The sequence below is a fragment of the Chlorella variabilis genome, assembly GCF_000147415.1.
Source record: "Chlorella variabilis unplaced genomic scaffold CHLNCscaffold_5, whole genome shotgun sequence".
Lineage (NCBI taxonomy): Eukaryota > Viridiplantae > Chlorophyta > Trebouxiophyceae > Chlorellales > Chlorellaceae > Chlorella > Chlorella variabilis.
Window position 1 is genome coordinate 56,313 of NW_005435083.1, and position 16,392 is coordinate 72,704.

Genomic DNA, 16,392 nt, shown 5'->3' on the forward strand with positions numbered 1-16,392 from the left:
TGGGGGGGGGGGGGCACGGCCACATCCCACTTCATACAAAGCGCACCTGTTGCAGGTATGGCGCCGTCCGTAGTTTGTGTTGCCGCACTCAGCGCAAGTCCAATCTTGCGTCTTATCCTCGCTGCCTGCACCCTGCGGTCGACCGCCACTGCTGCCCATGCCGCCACCACCGCCTGCAGTGCAACCCTGCCTCTTGTTAAGGCATACACTGCGTGCAAAGGCGCACCTGGAGAAGGCAGGATCCAGTCGGCGGCTGCAAGCTGCTGGCAGGCCTGATCGAGGGCAATTCACAGTCTTGATCGCTGTGCTTGCTGATTACCCACCTCGGCTGCCTGCGGTCATGCTGCCGCCACAACCGCCTCCGCCGCCACTGTCATGCTCCTTGCTCACAGCGCGCTTGACATCCACACGCCGACCCGCCAGGTGGTGCTCCATCACCAGGCACTTCTCCACAGACACCTCGTCGTCATACGTCACAAAACCAAACCCACGTGGGCTGCCGTCAGGTTTGCGCAGCACCACACAGTCCTGCGCGCAAAGGGGGGGCATAGAAGCGCGACAGCAGGCATGAGCAGGGCAGACAGTCAGCAGGGTGCTGTGCCAGCAAACGCAGCCGCTGCTTAGCTGACAGTGCGGATAAGGGAGCACTCACCACCATGGCCCCAAAGTTGGCAAAGTGCGCCTGAAACTCTGCGTCTGACACCTCGCCGATGCCGCCCACAAACATCTTGCGCGTCAGCTTACCACCACCCTGGTCCTTGGGAACTGCCGCCTTGGCATCCACCTTGCGCCCATCAATGTAGTGCTCGCGGTGCTGCAGCACATGGGCGGCAAAGGATGGAGGGACTGTGAGGGATCATCACATGACGGGGGCCTTGAAATGCTGCCGCAAGGGGCTGCATATGCGTTGCCCGTAGCCTGCCTGGCTGCCTGCTTCAGGCTTGCCCTGCATGGGCGCACGCGCACTCGTCACCTCACCTCGAGGAATGCCTGTGCCGTGGGCACCGCTGCGAAGGTGACGAACGCATACCCCTTGCCCGTCATCACGTGCACGTCGGCGATCTCGCCCCACTGGCCGCAGTATGCCTGCAAGCTCTCCACGTTGGTGTCGTTGGAGACACCTCCCAGAAACACCTGCAACATCGCAGTGCAAAGTTGGGCAAGTTTGCTTGGTGGCTGAAAAGCAGCAGCAAACCGTGCTGCAGCGGCTCCCCACGGCGTGATCGCTCACCTTGCCCTTGATGAAAGACTGCAGGGAAGAGGCAGAAGGGGAGGACCTCAGAGGTTAGCAGGCAGGCCGCCGTCGGGCGGGGCGGACCCCAGGAGTGTGCGGCGTCGGCGCACGCCAGCGGGAGTTGCCGCGGCGCTCAGGCCTTCTTCTTCCTCACCTCCTTGCGCCTGCCCGTCCCTGTGCCAGCCCCCGGGGCGCCGCCCAGCGCGTCCGCCTGGCCACCGGGCCCTGCCAACGGCACCGCACCCAGCTGCATGACGCCCTGTGGCAGAACTGCTGGCGGCCCCTCACCAGGCGGCCACCCCTGCATGAGATGGTCACGCTGCGGACGGGAGACAGGGGAGCCTCGAGTGACCTCCAAAAGGTGCAGAACAGCACAAAGAACACTGACGATCTCGCAAAAAGAACACTGAAGAGGCGCCGATTCTCCATCGAGCCGGTACCGAAACGCCCTCTTGAAGTACATCTAATTCGGCAGTGCAGCAGGTGGGAGGGCTAGCACATCCATTTGTACTCCACTGTGTATCATCATCCGCGGAGAGCTGGGGGGGCGGCGGGGCCAACATGGAGGACTGCACAATTGTGGTGAAGTGGTGGACAGCACGGGCCAATTCCATCTGAGCACCGTTGCATGCAGCGCAAATGGGGATCCTCTCTAGATCCAGCGCTTGAAGTGGGGAGCATCCACACGCCATTGCTGCCTAACGCCGTTGGCACGCTGCCTTCCTCCTGCAGGGCGCGCTGCGGGATCCGGACTGGTGCGATGTCAGCAAGTGGCGTAGCAACAGGTGCGCCAGCGCACTGTTTGGGTGCCGGCCGCTTATGGCTGTTGGCGGTGGCTGTTGAGGCCTGATATGCGCCCTGCCCTGTCCCTCTCAAGTCACCACTGCGTCCATCCCTGGAACGCATGCCCCACGACTTCCCTCCCCCCACACCGCCACCCATTGCCCGTCCAGCTTCTCCGACCTGGAGCTGACGGGCAGTGCCACCACCTGGGTGGGCTGCGACTTGCTCCTTGACGTGGGGGAGGAGGAGTACAGGTGCGGCTGCGTCGGGGCATACCCACGGTGAACGAACGCACTCAAGGCCGTGCTGCTGCCTACCCTGCATGCATCGGTTGGAACTGCTCTCCCCCATTCCCTCTGCGCCCTCGCGCCCCTGGTCATTGCAGCTCCAAGCTCCTGGAGCCTGTCTTTTCTCTGTCACCGACTGCTATTTCATCGGGTTCCCTGGAAGTTTGTATCTGCTCCCGCTCTTCATCCCAGCAGCACGCATGCAGCTCCGACGCTGTCGCTTTCGACCTGGGAAGGCCCACCACACAACCTCTGCCGCACTCTGCTCAAGCACAGCTCGCAGATTGCTGTGCCGTTGTGGATAGCAATGAGGAGGCCGTCACCATTGCGGGCCTGGCCCTGCAGCTGGCGCAGGTGAGTGATGAATCTGCTTGGAGAGGTACAGGTGATCACCACATGCAAGAAAGCATAGCGATCATCCATCCACCGTGCTGTTGCAATTGTCATCTTCTCAACGTATGCCTGCAGGGCGACAGCAACGCAGCCATGGCTCAGTTGCTGACCTGGGCTGCAACTCGCTGAACATATTGTTCTCGTTTTAAGGGCCACCCCTGACCAAAATGAACACCATCGATATCGAGGCTTGGACCCTGGCCTCCAGTGATGAGATAAAGCCCAGGCCCTGCAACAAGTCGGCTGCATTCAAGCATAAAACACCACGAACCCATTGGCACACCCTTGCATGCCCACCCTTCCCCACATAACGGCTGGTGCATTCCAGTGCTGCTGTTTGCAATTTGCTCTAGCAGCGCCACTGACTCTGCCCACTCTTCTCTGTTGACACTCTTTGTTTGTTGTTGACCAACATGCAGCCTGCAGTACATCACCACTCTATTTCCTGCCCTTTGCTTCTGGTGTTTTGTGCCTTGGCATATTGCTTACACTTGCACACCTCCTACCGACGGTTTGACCGCCACTACGCTAACTATGAGGCCAGCCACATGCCTCTCCACCCGCTTTATCTTCAAACCTGCTGCCTCCACGTGCTGTGACACATTGTCATTCCACCGGCAGCCTTTGCCGGCGGCCATCACCGCAGGCGCTGTAACATCCTGGACGTAGAGCAGCAGAGGCAAAGGCAGGGTCAGGCACGTGAGAAGCGCCAGGGAGGACGAGGCCGGGCAGCAGAGAAGGGAGGGGCTGCTTTGCCTTACGGGACCGCGCTTGCCGGACCCACTGGCTCGCTGTGGGGCGCTCACCTGGTACCACCCCAGCGGGCCAAATTCGCTGCGACTGTGCTCCAGCAGCAGCAGCACACCGCCAGGCCGCAGGCATGCAGCCATTTCGCGAATAGCTGCTCCTGGGTCTGGAAACACGCACAGACTGAATGTGTCGACCACTGTGTCAAAGGCACGCCCCCCTAGCGCCTCCTGCAAGTGCTCCACGTCTGCCTGCACAAGCTGCACGCTGTCTGCCATGCCCAGCTGCTCTGCACGTTGCCGGGCCCGGGCCAGCATGCCGCTGCTGAGGTCGATGGCGGTGAGCGACGCCAGCGCAGCAGTGTCGTAGAATGGCAGGTTGAGGCCAGTCCCGATAGCCGTCTCCAGCACCGCGCCCTGCGCCCTGCGCAGCAGCTGTTGGCGCAGGGCAGGGAAGCCGAGCTGTTCGGCTGCGTCTCCGCCATCAAGGAGATCGTAGGTTGCTGCAGGACGAGGAGGCGGGGAAGGTGGTCCATCATCAGCGTGGACTCGAGAGTTTTGCCACTGCCAATTCCATCGGGGTGAGAAATCCAAGGCTGGAAGATTATGGCTTGGCACCTGCGTAGCGGTCGTAGGCCTTCTCTAGCTCCATCACCTCCGGCCGGCCAGCCCGGGTCGCCGCCGCCAGGGCGGGTGGGGCCAGCGCAGCGGCGGCAGCCGCAGCAATGGCAGACCAACACAGCTCCCGTCTTGTCACGGTGGTGGTAGCCGTGAGTGGAGGCGGCTCAGGGCGCGTGCCGCACCCCCCAGGCTTTGCAGCGAGTGCGGTCACAGCTCTCATACTCGTAGCGTACGTCGATTTACAGCACTCGGCAGAAGAAAAAGACAAAATCCTCGAACGCGTGATTTAGAATTGACAGTGAGGAGTTCAGCAGTACGAGCGGCAAACATTGGTACCCAGATGGGAAACCTTTTCAAATCGCGGTGCACGTCATCTGACAAAGTCAGCCCATCATCTTCACACAGAACTCGGCAGCATGCTGTGCATCCAACTCCAGATCGTGCGGGCGAGCCGCAAACTGCACCGCCGCCTCCGCCACGGCCCGGTATTCAAGGGGGTTCTGTATGCACGCCTTGGCCAGCTGCCCATTCACGCCTTGCAGCCGGTCAAATGCCGCCTGCCAGGCCGGATCCACGAGAGGCACGCCCGTGGGGCAAGGCTGGCTCTGCGGGACTCCTGGCGCGTCCGCCTCGCCTGCACCTCCACCGTCGCGGCGCTGGCCATCTGGCGAAAGCTGCACCACCTGCTGGGCGACTGCCTGCACCGCAACGGCCCGGCCTGTTTCTCCATTGCCAGCGAGCCTGTCAGGTAAGCTGTAGCTGATGCTGTAGGTGTCGTGGCGCGCTGTCAGCTTCAGCTGCTGCCCGGGCTGCACCTCCACCTCCCGCACCCACTGCACCGCCTGCTGCCAGGTGGGCCCCTTGTCGACATAGGGGCTGGTGCTGCAGGCGTACAGGGCGAGGAGACACCCCTGGTCAGCAGCCTGTGCAATTGCCATGAGCAGGCCATCAAACACACTTGCTCTTGTGCCCACCTGCCCCTGTTTATCCTCGCATCCTACCTGAGGCTTGTCTCCTCATCCAGGTCCAGCTCAAACCACATGGCCACAGCATTGAACACGCCTGTAGCAGTGAAGTGCATATCCAGCACTGCCTCCTCCACATGCATGTGGGTGGCGGCATGGCGGAAGTCAAAGAAGAAAGCCTCCATCGGCTCTGCCAGGGGGATCCACCGCTCCCTGCACCAGGGCACAGCACCAGCAGCTGCGGTTGAATAAAGTATGGTTGATCAGGGTCTGGGTGCATTGCTGCTGCACTATGGCGATGCCGATGCGCCCTCATCAAATTGCACCTGCATTTCCCCAGCTCCAGACCCTCATAGTCGGAACGCCACCGCCACCGGTTGGCCTGGCTGCAGTCGAAGCCAAGCACGTCGCTGATGCGCATCTGGATGGGCTGGCAGTATACACGTGCAGACACCGGCACCATCTCGGCGTCCGCCGCCACCAGCTTGGCCTGCGCATGCGCCAGCAGGTGCAGCACACCCTCGCCGATGCACCCAGAGTCGAACACCTGCAACCAGACAGAAAACGCTGAGGCTGGAACCAGTCTTTCATGTGGCCGCTTCTACGCATGTAGGACAGGCAAGAGCACCCCAGCCGGCCCACCTCGTACACCAGCAAGTCAGCGCGGCGGGGAAGGTCAGGCGGTGTGCCGTCGGGCTTGCGGAAGACGTCCAAGCGACGCACATCTCTGCAGCACGGAGGATGCACAAAAGCGCCATAACTGGCGGCAAAAAAAGCCGGGCCGGCAGCTCCTGCTTGACACTGGAGCACAGTAAGTTCACGGGTCCTCCCGTCACGCTCCCAGGGCCCACCCCGAGCTGCCGCCACCATCCCTTGCTCCCTAGCGCCCGCTGGATGCCCCATCAGCCCCGCTTAACCACATTCTCCGGTCTGCCACTAAGATACCTGTCCAGCATGGTGATGCGGCGCAGGAAGCCATTCATGATTGTTGCCTCCTTGCCCACATCGCACATGTGCGCGCTGATTTCAGCGCCATACACTTCATCTGCTCCCGCCCTGCAGCCCCAGCGGGCAGGTAATGGCAGGCAGAGAGCATCGGGTGCATGTGATGGTTGCGCATGAGGTCTGATGGGAAAGTGCATGGCGAAGATTCTACTCGAGCACTTGCACCTGGGTGCCAATAAAACTCATCCCAGCCCCCACCTGGCTGCCATCATGGATAAAAGGCCTGACCCGGCGCCCACATCTAGCGCCAGCAGCTCAGCACAACCAGCAGCGCGTTTGCGGCGCACCGCCTGCTGGATAGCGGCCTCGTATGCCTCATTGCGCTGCTGATCCAGGACCATGTCAAAATGCCAGCGGGGCACTGCGGGGGGGGGGGGGGGGGGGGGGGGATGGCAGATGAGATGGCCGCACATGGTGCAGGTCACAAGCATTGCCAAACAAGGGACCAGGAGCGGCTGCTTTGCATGAACGACAGCTGCGAGCACAGGCAGCGGCGCTGTGCTCACCCAGGGCATGCCGTGGGCGGCACTGCGGTGGGCGAGTGGTGAAGACATACTGCCCGCTGTCCTGCCGTACTCGCAGCTGGACTGTGGCCCCGCGGTGGAGCATCTGGCTGTCCACATACTGCACTGCGGGGTCCCATGATGTGGCCAACTGTGTCGGCAGGGCTGCCACACCTGCCGCCCCGGCTGCGCAGTTGTGCCCCTGGCCTTTGTCGCCAGCATCTGTCCAGCTGCTGATAACTGCACCATCACCCTGTGCGTGAGTGTGCAAGTCAAACCAAAAGGCGATGGCGTTCCATTGCCCGTCGGCAGTTACTGACACCTCCAGAGTGCTGTCAAGCTCCCACGCCGTGGCTGCCGCATCGCCATGACCCGGGCTGCTCTTGCCGCCTGCACCGTGGCCGTCACTGCTGCTGCCGCTGTTACCTTGGCCCTCGCGCAGGCGAGCGTCAAGACGGGACTGCAAGTCCAGCATGTGCACGGGGAAGCAGGCGGAAAGGCGCCGGTACGGAAGGCGCGACAGGTCCAGGCGTTCCGTGCCAGGATGCCACCAGTAGGAATCAAGGGTTGACAGGTCGAAGCCACAGACCTCGCCCACTCGTAGCTCCAGAAGCACGGCATACACCTGTGGGTAGCCAGCAGGCAGCAATGACCCGAATGGGAAAGTACTGCTATAGCATCCTACATTCTTGCAGTCTCCCATGCGCACCTGTACCCGCTGTGGCACCACAAGCGCCCCGGGTGCCAGCAACCGCTCAGCCGCATAGTTCAGCGCTGGCAGCAGGCCCACGCCCAGAACGCTATGGTCAAACAGGTCTGTAACCAGCACAGAGGCGCGCTCCGGCAGCAGCGTGGCCACCTCCTCAAGTTCCTCATCTCTCACACCGTGACTGCTGCCCTGCTGACCCTCGGCCTGAGGGACCCCTGCTGCAGCATGCTGTTGCTGCCGTCGCTGCTCCAGCGCCAGCACAGCATCTGGAGGCGCTAGCTCTCCCTGCACCCCCACCGCCTGCAGCCGCCTGTCAAGCAGATGCACCTTCCCCACCAGCTCCGCGTGCTGCCCCCAGGAATTGGCCTCCAGGCACTGGCGTGCCATGCGGTACAGCATGCGGCTGCGCTCCACCGCGGTTACCCTGCCCGCTCCTGCTTGTGCTGCCAGCAAGCTGAGCATGCCCCCGCCAGCACCCAGGACCAGCACGTGCGTGCCTGGCTGCTGGCGAAGCGCGGCGGCGATGCCATGCTGGAATGCCTGCAAACCGCCATGGGTGTGCAATGTATAGGTCAGAAGCTGAACGTATCAGTGGGAGGGAAGCAGCAGCCTGGCAATGATGAGTGCCAGCAACTCCCCTCACCTGCAGGCGCGGTGTGTCCTCCAAGATGCGCAGAGCCTGCTTGGGGCCGGCTAGGTCCGCCAGCGCCGACAGGTAGCCAGACAGCAGGCGGCGGCGCGGATCTGCAAGCACTGCCTCGGCCTGCACCGGCTTCAGCCTCATGGTAGGCAGGAAGGTGGGTCGCCTGCATGCATGAACATCAACGGGTCAGCCAAACAGCTTCACAGCCTCCCTGTTAGTCCCCAGGCATCGGGCCCACCCAACAGGCACGACCCCAGGCCTCACCACTCCAGGTCCTCCACCTCCCAGTCTGGACCGGTCATGCTCTGCTTGAACTGGTTCAGCATGGCCAGCTGTGTGTCCTGACGCCGGGCAGCCCGCAGCCGCGCCACGACACCTCGCCGCTCGGTGTCGGCCTGTGCTCGGCGGGCCGCCACATCGGCTGCAGCACGTCGCTCAGCCTGGGCCGCCTTGGCGGCCATGTCGGCATTGCCAGGATCCAGGCACAGACCCTGCTGAAGCACCTGGGCCGCCTGTTCCCACTGACTGAGGCCCAGCAGGGCGCATCCCAGGCGGTAAAAGACCTTGGGCCAGTCTGGGGCGAGAGCTGCCGCCTTGCGCGCATCCCAGGCTGCCTCCTCATACAGGCCAAGGGCCAGGTATGCAGCAGCGCGGTTGCCGAACAGTGTGTGGTCGCCCGTTTCGCCGGCAATGGCCTGGCTGTACATCTTCACGGCCTCTGCAAGGGTGCGCAACGCGCGGAGGGTTCAGGCAGGGCCAGTCGCCGGGTGCAATGCCCCTTCGCCTTCCTTCCGCGCAAGAAGCCTGTGCACTTCGCCCTCTCGCACCACCGTATTGTTTGCTCTTAAAAGCTTCGTTGCCCGCCTGCCGCGACCTGTCCACCAGATGGTGCAAAATTGCTGGGTCGACGTCTTGCAGGCTGCACCCCAGCTGCGCCTGTATGTGCACCAGATCCTCGTGATGGCACAGAGTGGGGTCATCTGCGGCCAGCACCGGGCCGGCTGCAGCAGCCAATGCGGGCACCATGTGGTGGTCAGCACAACTGGTAAGGTCTCCTCTTCTCCTTTTAGGCAAATTATTTGTTCTGTTAGGCACGGTATAGTCACAGCTGATCAAGGACACGGAAGGAGTTTTTTTAACAAAAATGAAGTCGACAGCGTGGCATTTTTCCATCCTGCGCAAGGTGTGTTGAGCCCCCACAAAAAATTCTCACGCTTGTGTCGCGACTGGCAACCGGCTTCACAACCGGCTGCCATGCTGCTCGCCACGCTGCCCGCAGCACCATGCAGCTTTGCAGTCCGGCAGCTAGGTAAGGCTCCCAGGGACACGAAAGCTGCCGGGATAGCACTTTTTTGGTGCAGGTGTTCACCCGCTCACCCCTTCATTGATGCAGTCCAGCAGCGCAGCCTATGGGCGTGCTCTTCCAGCGCTGGGCAGCTTGCAGCAGCAGCGAGGAAGGCAGGTGAGCCAACTGGAAGCGAAGGGGCTGCGCTTCTATGGTGCCAGAGGGAGCCGCCGCCGCCGCCGACGACATGCTCTCTGCTGCCGCCGCCGCCGACGACATGCTCTCTGCTGCCGCTGCCGCTATCTGCGACTGTAGGTGCTGCCCGCTCGCCTCGGCGACAGCTCAGCAGCACAGTGGCCCGGGCTGCAGCTGCAGCAATGCCCAGGCTATCTAGAGATGGTGCGTTTGTACGACTGCAGCACGGCAGCAGGCAGCAAGCAAGTTGCACTGCCATGTTCACATTATATCTTCGGCCAGAGATCTCGGCATGCGCGGAGAGCTGCAGCTGCCGCTTTGTCACCGGGACCAGTGCACCCAGGGCATGGACCTATGTGCACTATCTTCTGCTTTCATCTGGCGGCTGCTATTACGACTTGCTCCACATTGCGCTGGCGCTTGCCCGTACCTTGTTCCGCTGCAGAGGTGATCACAGACCACCCCGCTAACAACGTCACCGATTCCATCTTCCAGAAGATCGGTATCAACCTGCACCAACAGCCAGCCCACCCAATTGGCATGATCAAGGCCGCCATCCACGATTACTTTGACCGCCAGCATCCAGGCTCCTTCACCAAGTTTGATAATTTGACGCCCGTCGTCAGCGCCAAGGCGGTGAGCGCAAGCAGCGTGCATGGGTCCCACTTCGGCACCAGTTTCAGGGCGCAGTCTGCCTGCGTGCCCCCGCTCACTGCCCAATGCTGCCATGTGTTATCTCTTGTTGCTGCCCAATGCTGCCATTTGTCGCAGAACTTTGACGAGGTGCTGGTGCCAGCGGACCACATTTCACGCTCTCCTAATGACACCTACTATGTGTCTCCTGACACCGTGCTGCGTTGCCACACCTCGGCTCACCAGGCTGAGTTGCTGCGCCAGGGCCACAGAGCTTTTCTAGTCACCGGCGACGTGTACAGGTGGGGTGTATGGATGGTGTTTGGACGATGGGCCGCTGGACTTTTGCTCGTCAGGCATGGGGTGTCACAAGCCATTGCTGACGCCAAACCGAAGCGTTTGCATGGCCCGTGCCATCTTTCCACCGCCCTGCCTCCATCTCTCTCTTTTCCCCATGAAGGCGTGACAGCATCGACGCCACGCACTACCCTGTCTTCCACCAGATGGAGGGTGTCCGGGTGTTCAGCCCGGAGGACTGGCATGCAGCGGGCATGGAAGCTACGCAGTTTGCAGAGGGGGAGTTGAAGCGCACACTGGAGGGTCTGGCGCAGCACCTGTTCGGTGGGTGGGCAAGCCGTTTGGGCGATAAGCTAGCGATTACAAGGGCGAGACAACCGAAGCGGCAGCAGGATGGGATAGGGGAGCCTGCTAAGTGCTCAGCATTGCGCCTCGCGCTGCCAAAGCCAGCCTCCGCCCGACAGTGTCCCCATACTGCCTGTGCAGGCAAGGTTGAGATGCGGTGGATCGATGCCTACTTCCCATTCACTGACCCCTCTTTTGAGCTGGAAATTTTCTTCAATGGAGAGTGGCTCGAGGTATTGGGCTGCGGCGTTATGCAGCAGCAGATATTGGAGAAGAACTCGGGGCCTGATCAAAAGGCGTGGGCGTTTGGGTGCGTGCTGCTGCCGGTTCCGCCTTCAGCGGCTAGCACGCTGGCTGATCCATGCAAGTTATTGCTGGGCCGTTGCTGGGGCTGTTGATAGGCAGGCGCCCTGCAGCCGCAGGCTGTGTACGCTCCGCCCGTACCCGCTTTGCTCACCTGCCCTGGCCCTGCCTACGTGCTAGCAGGCTAGGCCTGGAGCGACTTGCCATGGTGCTGTTTGACATCCCGGACATCCGGCTATTCTGGACCTCCGACCAGCGCTTCCTCAAACAGTTCAAGACTGGAGACATGAGCATCAAGTGAGGCAGCTCAGCGAAGACTTAGATGTGGGGTGCTCGCTGCGGTTGCTGTGCCTTCATTTTTTTGGGATTCGTCATCCCACTTTCGGAGCCCATGTGCTGCTGACTTCTTCGCCCGTCGCAGGTTCAAGTCGTACAGCAAGTACCCCCCCTGCTACAAGGACGTGGCCTTCTGGATCTCCGATGCCTTCACGGAGAACAACCTGTGCGAGGTGGTGCGCGGCATTGCGGGCGACCTGGCGGAGGAGGTGAAGCTTATCGACAACTTCACCCATCCCAAGACGGTGGGTAGAGGTGGCTGAGCTGCAGAGGGTTACATTGGCCTGGGGTAGAGGGGCAGAAAGGGGTTGGATGGAGTCTTGCTTAGAAGCAGGCCAGCCATTGTCATTGTCATTCTGTATTTCACAAACGAAATAGCACGTGACAGCCTACCGCCTGCCTGCCTCCCTGCAGGGTCGCACCAGCCACTGCTATCGCATTGCATACCGCAGCATGGACCGGTCGCTGACAGATGATGAGGTCAATGCGTTGCAGGAGGAAGTTCGCAGGTGGGCTAGGGGAAGCGAATGGGTCCAGCCACTTTACATGTGATTCCCCTTGCTGTTGGACCAATCTGTCTGCAAAACAGCCATATCTGCTGCGTGTCCCCTCCCCGCCACCGCAGCACTGTTGCTGACAAGCTGAAGGTGGAGCTGCGCTAGCTAGCCAAGGCCGGCCCCGTTTGTGACAGCCCCATGTTCTTGAATTTTCTCCAACATTGTAATGCGAGGTGTCAATGGGTTCACAGCTTACCGGGAAAGTGCAACAAAGGGGGCGCAGTCGGTATGGCCTAATGGAAGGAAAGTGGGATGTCAACAGGAATAAATAATGCATGTGTGAAGACAGGTGTGGCAGGCCGGTTTATCGCATGCCCCATGCCTTGGTTAGAAGGTCCATAAAGCCCTGCCGCTGGCCTCTAGAACTTCAGGCTGTGTTTAGCCTTGTATGCATTCAGATTGCCACGCGACTCGATGCGCTTGGACAGGCCGCGCTGTGCTGCCTTTTTCTCTGCAGCAAATGAGGGAGGAAGAGAAGGATGCCGGGATGAGGCCAACCAGGTTGGAAAAAAAAAGTGCAATGTGCGCAGGTACTCGAGCCCATTGGGCATCTAGCATGGTGCAGGGCTGCCCAGCAGGCAGGCGGGGCGATTGTGCAGATCGGGAGCAGCCGTAGGAAGCCACCTACCTGCCTGGCCCGTCATCAGTGCCACAAACTCGTCATAGTCAATTTGGCCGTCGCCTGCGGCAGAAAGCCAGGGGAGACAAGAACTGGCTGCAACAACACCGGCCGGCCCAACCCTAATGCCAAGCTTATCAAGTGCCTGCTCCCGCTTTCGCACTCACCATTCTTGTCCACCTCGTCCAAGATCTTCTCAACCTCCTCGTCCAAGCTGCCAGTGAAGCCGGTCTGCAGGATGGTGATGGGTGGTGGATGGCATGGCAGGTACGTTTTAAAGAAGCGCAGAAACTCCCTCTCAAAACAGGGAGTCGTATGAGCCAGCATCGTGCACATCTGCTCTGCGTGCCGACATATTGCAGCAATAGGGCCACCGATGCCCAATACACACCTTGAGCGCCTCTCGCAGTTCATCCCTGCTGATGGTGCCACTGCCGTCCTTGTCAAAATGCAGGAAGGCAGCCCGCATGTTCTCAGCCTTCTCCATCTGGTGCTGGCTCAGCGTAGCAGCCAGGAACTCCTGCGGCATTGCGCAGGGTCAGGAGCTTGTTAATAACAAATGCCACCGCTTAGTCCTGGCGCGTTGGCGGGCAGGGATGTTTTCCACTGACCCACCTCATAGTCGATGCATCCTGAGGCATCCTGGTCAATCAGCGCTAACAGCCCCTCCAGGTCCTCCTGCATACCCACGCCCAGCCAAATGTTCTAAGCACTGCAGCGCTGCAGCAAAGATACACAATCTCCCCTCTCACACCTTCCTCGCACTCCTATCGCAAAACAGCAGTGATGCCCCACCTTCTTTAGTAGACTGCCCTTGTTCTTGAGCGCTGTGCTCAGCTCGTCCGCAGTGATGGTGCCTGACCCGTCGGCGTCAATGGACTTGAAGATCTCGGCCAGTCCCGCAATTTCATCGACCGGCATGGCGCTGGCGATGACCTTCATGGCCTGGCGCTTCAGCTTGTTGTGGTTGGCAAAGTTGCTACGGAGGCAGAAGCGGGGTTTGAAAGTAGGGTAAGGGGCGTACCAAATGGGCATCGCTGCGCCAGCAAGCAGCAGCATGGCAGTGAAGCACTGCTGCGCCCCCGGCCCCCCCCCCCGGAGCGCCCGGCCCTCAGCTGCATCCCCCAACCTCACGTCATGCGCTTGAGGATGACATTGTCCAAGGGCTTGTCGGTAGCCACACCATTCTCGCGCATCCACGGGTGCTGCAGGATCTCGTCAGCCGTGGCGCGCTTAGATGGGCGCGGCTCGAGCATGCGTTGCACGCAGTCCTTGGCCTCCGCGCTGATCTTAGGCCATGGGTCGCTCTGCAGGTCCAGTTTGCCCTGCACAGACATTTGACAGCAGCAGCAACAATGTATAGACACACAATGAGGCGAATCAGTGGGTGGGAAGACGACGGCATGCAGTCGAGGCTCCCACCCCAGCGATGGCAGCCTCGTCGTGTCGGCAAACACCATCCTGTTCCTGTCCCCTGCTGCCACCAGCTGCGCCACTCCCACATCACATCCGCACCTCCAGGATGGCCTTGAAGATCTGCTTCTCAGTCTCGCCCCAGAAGGGCGGCACGCCACTGAGCAGGATGTACAGGATGACGCCGCAGCTCCAGATGTCGGCCTCCATGCTGTAGCTCTGCTTCAGCACCTCGGGCGCCACGTAGTAGGCGGAGCCCACCACCTGTGGGCAGGGAGAGGGGGCAGCATACACACACCGTCCGAATGGTACCAGGGAAAGACTGTCCCTGTGCCGTGAGCCAATTTGTCGTGATGTCGCGCATCATGCACACCCAGCATGCACCAGCTGGCTCGCTCCGCACCTCCTTGAACTTCTGGCCAGGCTTGAAGAAGACGGACAGCCCAAAGTCAGTGCACTTGATGCTCGCATCCTCCGCCTTGCTTTCCAGGAGGAAGTTCTCAGGCTTCAGATCCCTGCAGGACCAAGCACGTGAGCAGGCGAGCCAGGGGGAGTCGGGGCGGCAAGAAAGGGGATGCGAGCCAAGGACTCCACAAGACAGCAGCCGCCACTGATAATCACGAATAGATCTACACCCACAAGCCCACCTGTGCATGACGCCCATGGAGTGGCAGTGGGCCACCACCTTGACAATATCACGGACCAATGTCGATGCGTCCTTCTCGCTGTAGTTGCCCTTGGCCACAATCCTGCAGGTGCACACGAAGTCCCATGTTGAAGCCTACCGAGATACAGCTGGTGCAGGGGTGGCGGCACAGAGTGGTGCAGTGCAGCTCGTGCCCGAGCAAGGGCACGACCACACCACAGTCGGCCCTAACTTCAAACTCGCACATGCACACACCTGTCGAACAGCTCTCCGCCAGAGCAGAGGTCCATGACCAAGTGCACCGCCTGCCGGTCCTCGTATGCGCCCTGCAGGAAGGTGATGTTCTCGTGGCCCTTGAGGTGATGCATGATCTGCACCTCCCGCCGCACGTCGTCGATGTCCTCCTGGCACCTGCACGCAGATGGATGGCGCAGCGGCGCAGGGCTGGGCCGCAGCTCACACAACACCATGCCTTGGATGCTGGTGCGTGCGCTGTACAAAACGACAGGGGTACCCCTGGGTACGGTCTTGAATCTGCTCTCCAATGCCAAGCCCGTACCCCCCATGTTGCTGCTGCCCCCAGCTCACGTGAGCTTGCGCTTGGCGATCGACTTGCAGGCAAAGCTCTGCTGATGCCCCTTGCGGTCTGCGATGCGTGTGGTGCCAAACTGGCCGCGACCCAGCACCTTGCCCAGCGTGTACTCGGCCGACACGTCCTGCACCATGGCAGCACTGGATCAGGTGAGCGTGGCAGGCGGGGTACCGCAGCGAGCGGCAGAGGCACCTCGGGGACGAGGCAGGTGTCCGGCCTGCTGGTGGTGGCACCTGCTGGAAGTTGCAGGCTGGCCCTCACGACAGCATGACAGCTGAAGCAGCAGCATGTGTCACAGGGGCGCTAGGGGCAGGCTTTGTTCTGCGGAGGTGGCGGCGGCGGCGGGAGGGGCGGGGCTCACCGACAGCGGCTTGCCCAGGACCGTGTTGCCGACGGGTCCCTGCTGCTTGCTGTTGCCGGACTGCGTCACTGCCGCCTTGGGAGGCGGGGCGGCCTGCAAACAACAAGCCCTTCACATCTGTCGCGCGATCTCTCTCTCGCTCAGGAGCAAGTTGCGGCAAGTAGCCAACAAATCGCACCTTGGTGGCGGTCTCTGGTCCGCCCTCGGGCTTGGAGCTTGTGCAGCCCATGGTGACGCTCAAGGGGGGGGACTGTTTCAGGAGCCGGCCTGCAAAGCTCCCAGCTCGACACTCGGCAGCAGTGGTGAGCCGGCCTTCAGGGAAGTTCAGCACTTTGTAGCTCCAAAGAATCTTGCTGTACACGCTTGCGGCTCTGCCCGCGTGGCGTTCGACCATGCATGGGCAGCAGGAAGCCTTGCCTATTCTCCAATCACTTTCAATTTATTTGCAGGCATCAGACACGGCAGAGCCAGCCCCGACATTCACCATGGAGCGCCGGCTGGCTCTGCTCCCCTGGAGCGCCGGCTGGCACGATCAGCGCAGCGCACAGCACATGGGTGACAATTGCGACGCCGCCTGACTAGCGACCTGCAGGAGTGTTCCAGGAGAGCCGCCGCTGGTGCCTGCCCCGCCGTCGCTGTGTCCTGTGTTGCAACCCAGCTGTGTATCATTGTTCTGTGTAGCTGCGGCCCCAGCCTCTTTAGGAGCCTTCCTGGCAGGGGCTGCTGCTGCTGCTGCTGCTGCTGCTGCTGCTGGAACGCCGCCGCCGCGTGCAGGTCAGGACAGGGGGGCATGGAGGGTCGAGCGAGGGGGACAGGGCTAAGAGATGCGGACGCAGGCGTGAGAATGTAATGCAAGACAGCATGCATATGCCCGCCAATGAACCGAACCGCGTTTTGGCCATGGTCTTGGCAGCCTTGAGC

General features: G+C 61.3%; 4 protein-coding genes across 4 annotated transcripts in view; 1 reads left to right on the forward strand and 3 right to left on the reverse strand.

Annotated features, from left to right (window-relative positions):
- Window positions 1–1,487, reverse strand: part of CHLNCDRAFT_142690 (hypothetical protein) — a gene marked incomplete at both ends in the record, with an annotated part of 2,689 nt that extends 1,202 nt beyond the window's left edge. The window contains 5 exons of the mRNA XM_005849651.1: window positions 324–528; window positions 653–814; window positions 979–1,134; window positions 1,217–1,249; window positions 1,389–1,487. Coding sequence (XP_005849713.1) covers window positions 324–528; window positions 653–814; window positions 979–1,134; window positions 1,217–1,249; window positions 1,389–1,487 — 655 coding nt within the window. The remainder of the gene's footprint in view (window positions 1–323; window positions 529–652; window positions 815–978; window positions 1,135–1,216; window positions 1,250–1,388) is intronic.
- A 1,695-nt stretch (window positions 1,488–3,182) lies between these two features.
- Window positions 3,183–4,095, reverse strand: CHLNCDRAFT_142692 (hypothetical protein; the record flags this gene model as incomplete). The annotated part of the gene is made up of 3 exons (XM_005849652.1): window positions 3,183–3,356; window positions 3,504–3,946; window positions 4,062–4,095. 3 exons carry the CDS (start codon window positions 4,093–4,095, stop codon window positions 3,183–3,185), a joined length of 651 nt encoding a protein of 216 aa, XP_005849714.1.
- Window positions 4,096–7,185: 3,090 nt separating this feature from the next.
- CHLNCDRAFT_56054 (hypothetical protein) lies at window positions 7,186–11,991 on the forward strand (the record flags this gene model as incomplete). The annotated part of the gene is made up of 9 exons (XM_005849379.1): window positions 7,186–7,231; window positions 9,815–10,005; window positions 10,141–10,304; window positions 10,463–10,623; window positions 10,786–10,954; window positions 11,131–11,244; window positions 11,369–11,528; window positions 11,698–11,792; window positions 11,909–11,991. The coding sequence occupies 9 exons, from the start codon at window positions 7,186–7,188 to the stop codon at window positions 11,943–11,945; spliced, it is 1,137 nt and encodes a 378-aa protein (XP_005849441.1). The 3' UTR covers window positions 11,946–11,991.
- Window positions 11,955–15,794, reverse strand: CHLNCDRAFT_30247 (hypothetical protein). Its single transcript, XM_005849653.1, has 14 exons — window positions 15,650–15,794; window positions 15,472–15,564; window positions 15,107–15,234; window positions 14,774–14,929; window positions 14,520–14,621; window positions 14,276–14,387; window positions 13,975–14,136; window positions 13,594–13,784; window positions 13,255–13,438; window positions 13,075–13,137; window positions 12,851–12,979; window positions 12,627–12,690; window positions 12,469–12,522; window positions 11,955–12,291 (listed from the first exon to the last, which is right to left on the reverse strand). The coding sequence occupies exons 1-14, from the start codon at window positions 15,698–15,700 to the stop codon at window positions 12,200–12,202; spliced, it is 1,581 nt and encodes a 526-aa protein (XP_005849715.1). The 5' UTR covers window positions 15,701–15,794; the 3' UTR covers window positions 11,955–12,199.
- Between the last annotated feature and the right edge of the window lie 598 nt (window positions 15,795–16,392).

Bases quoted from the DNA above. Each gene is read 5' to 3' on its own strand.
- CHLNCDRAFT_30247 (XM_005849653.1), bottom strand. From the start codon at position 15,700: ATGGGCTGCACAAGCTCCAAGCCCGAGGGCGGACCAGAGACCGCCACC. The intron at 15,565-15,649 runs GTGCGATTTGTT...TGTTGTTTGCAG, and splicing joins GACCAGAGACCGCCACCAAG to GCCGCCCCGCCTCCCAAGGC. The intron at 12,292-12,468 runs GTAGGTGGCTTC...CATTTGCTGCAG, and splicing joins ACTGATGACGGGCCAGGCAG to AGAAAAAGGCAGCACAGCGC.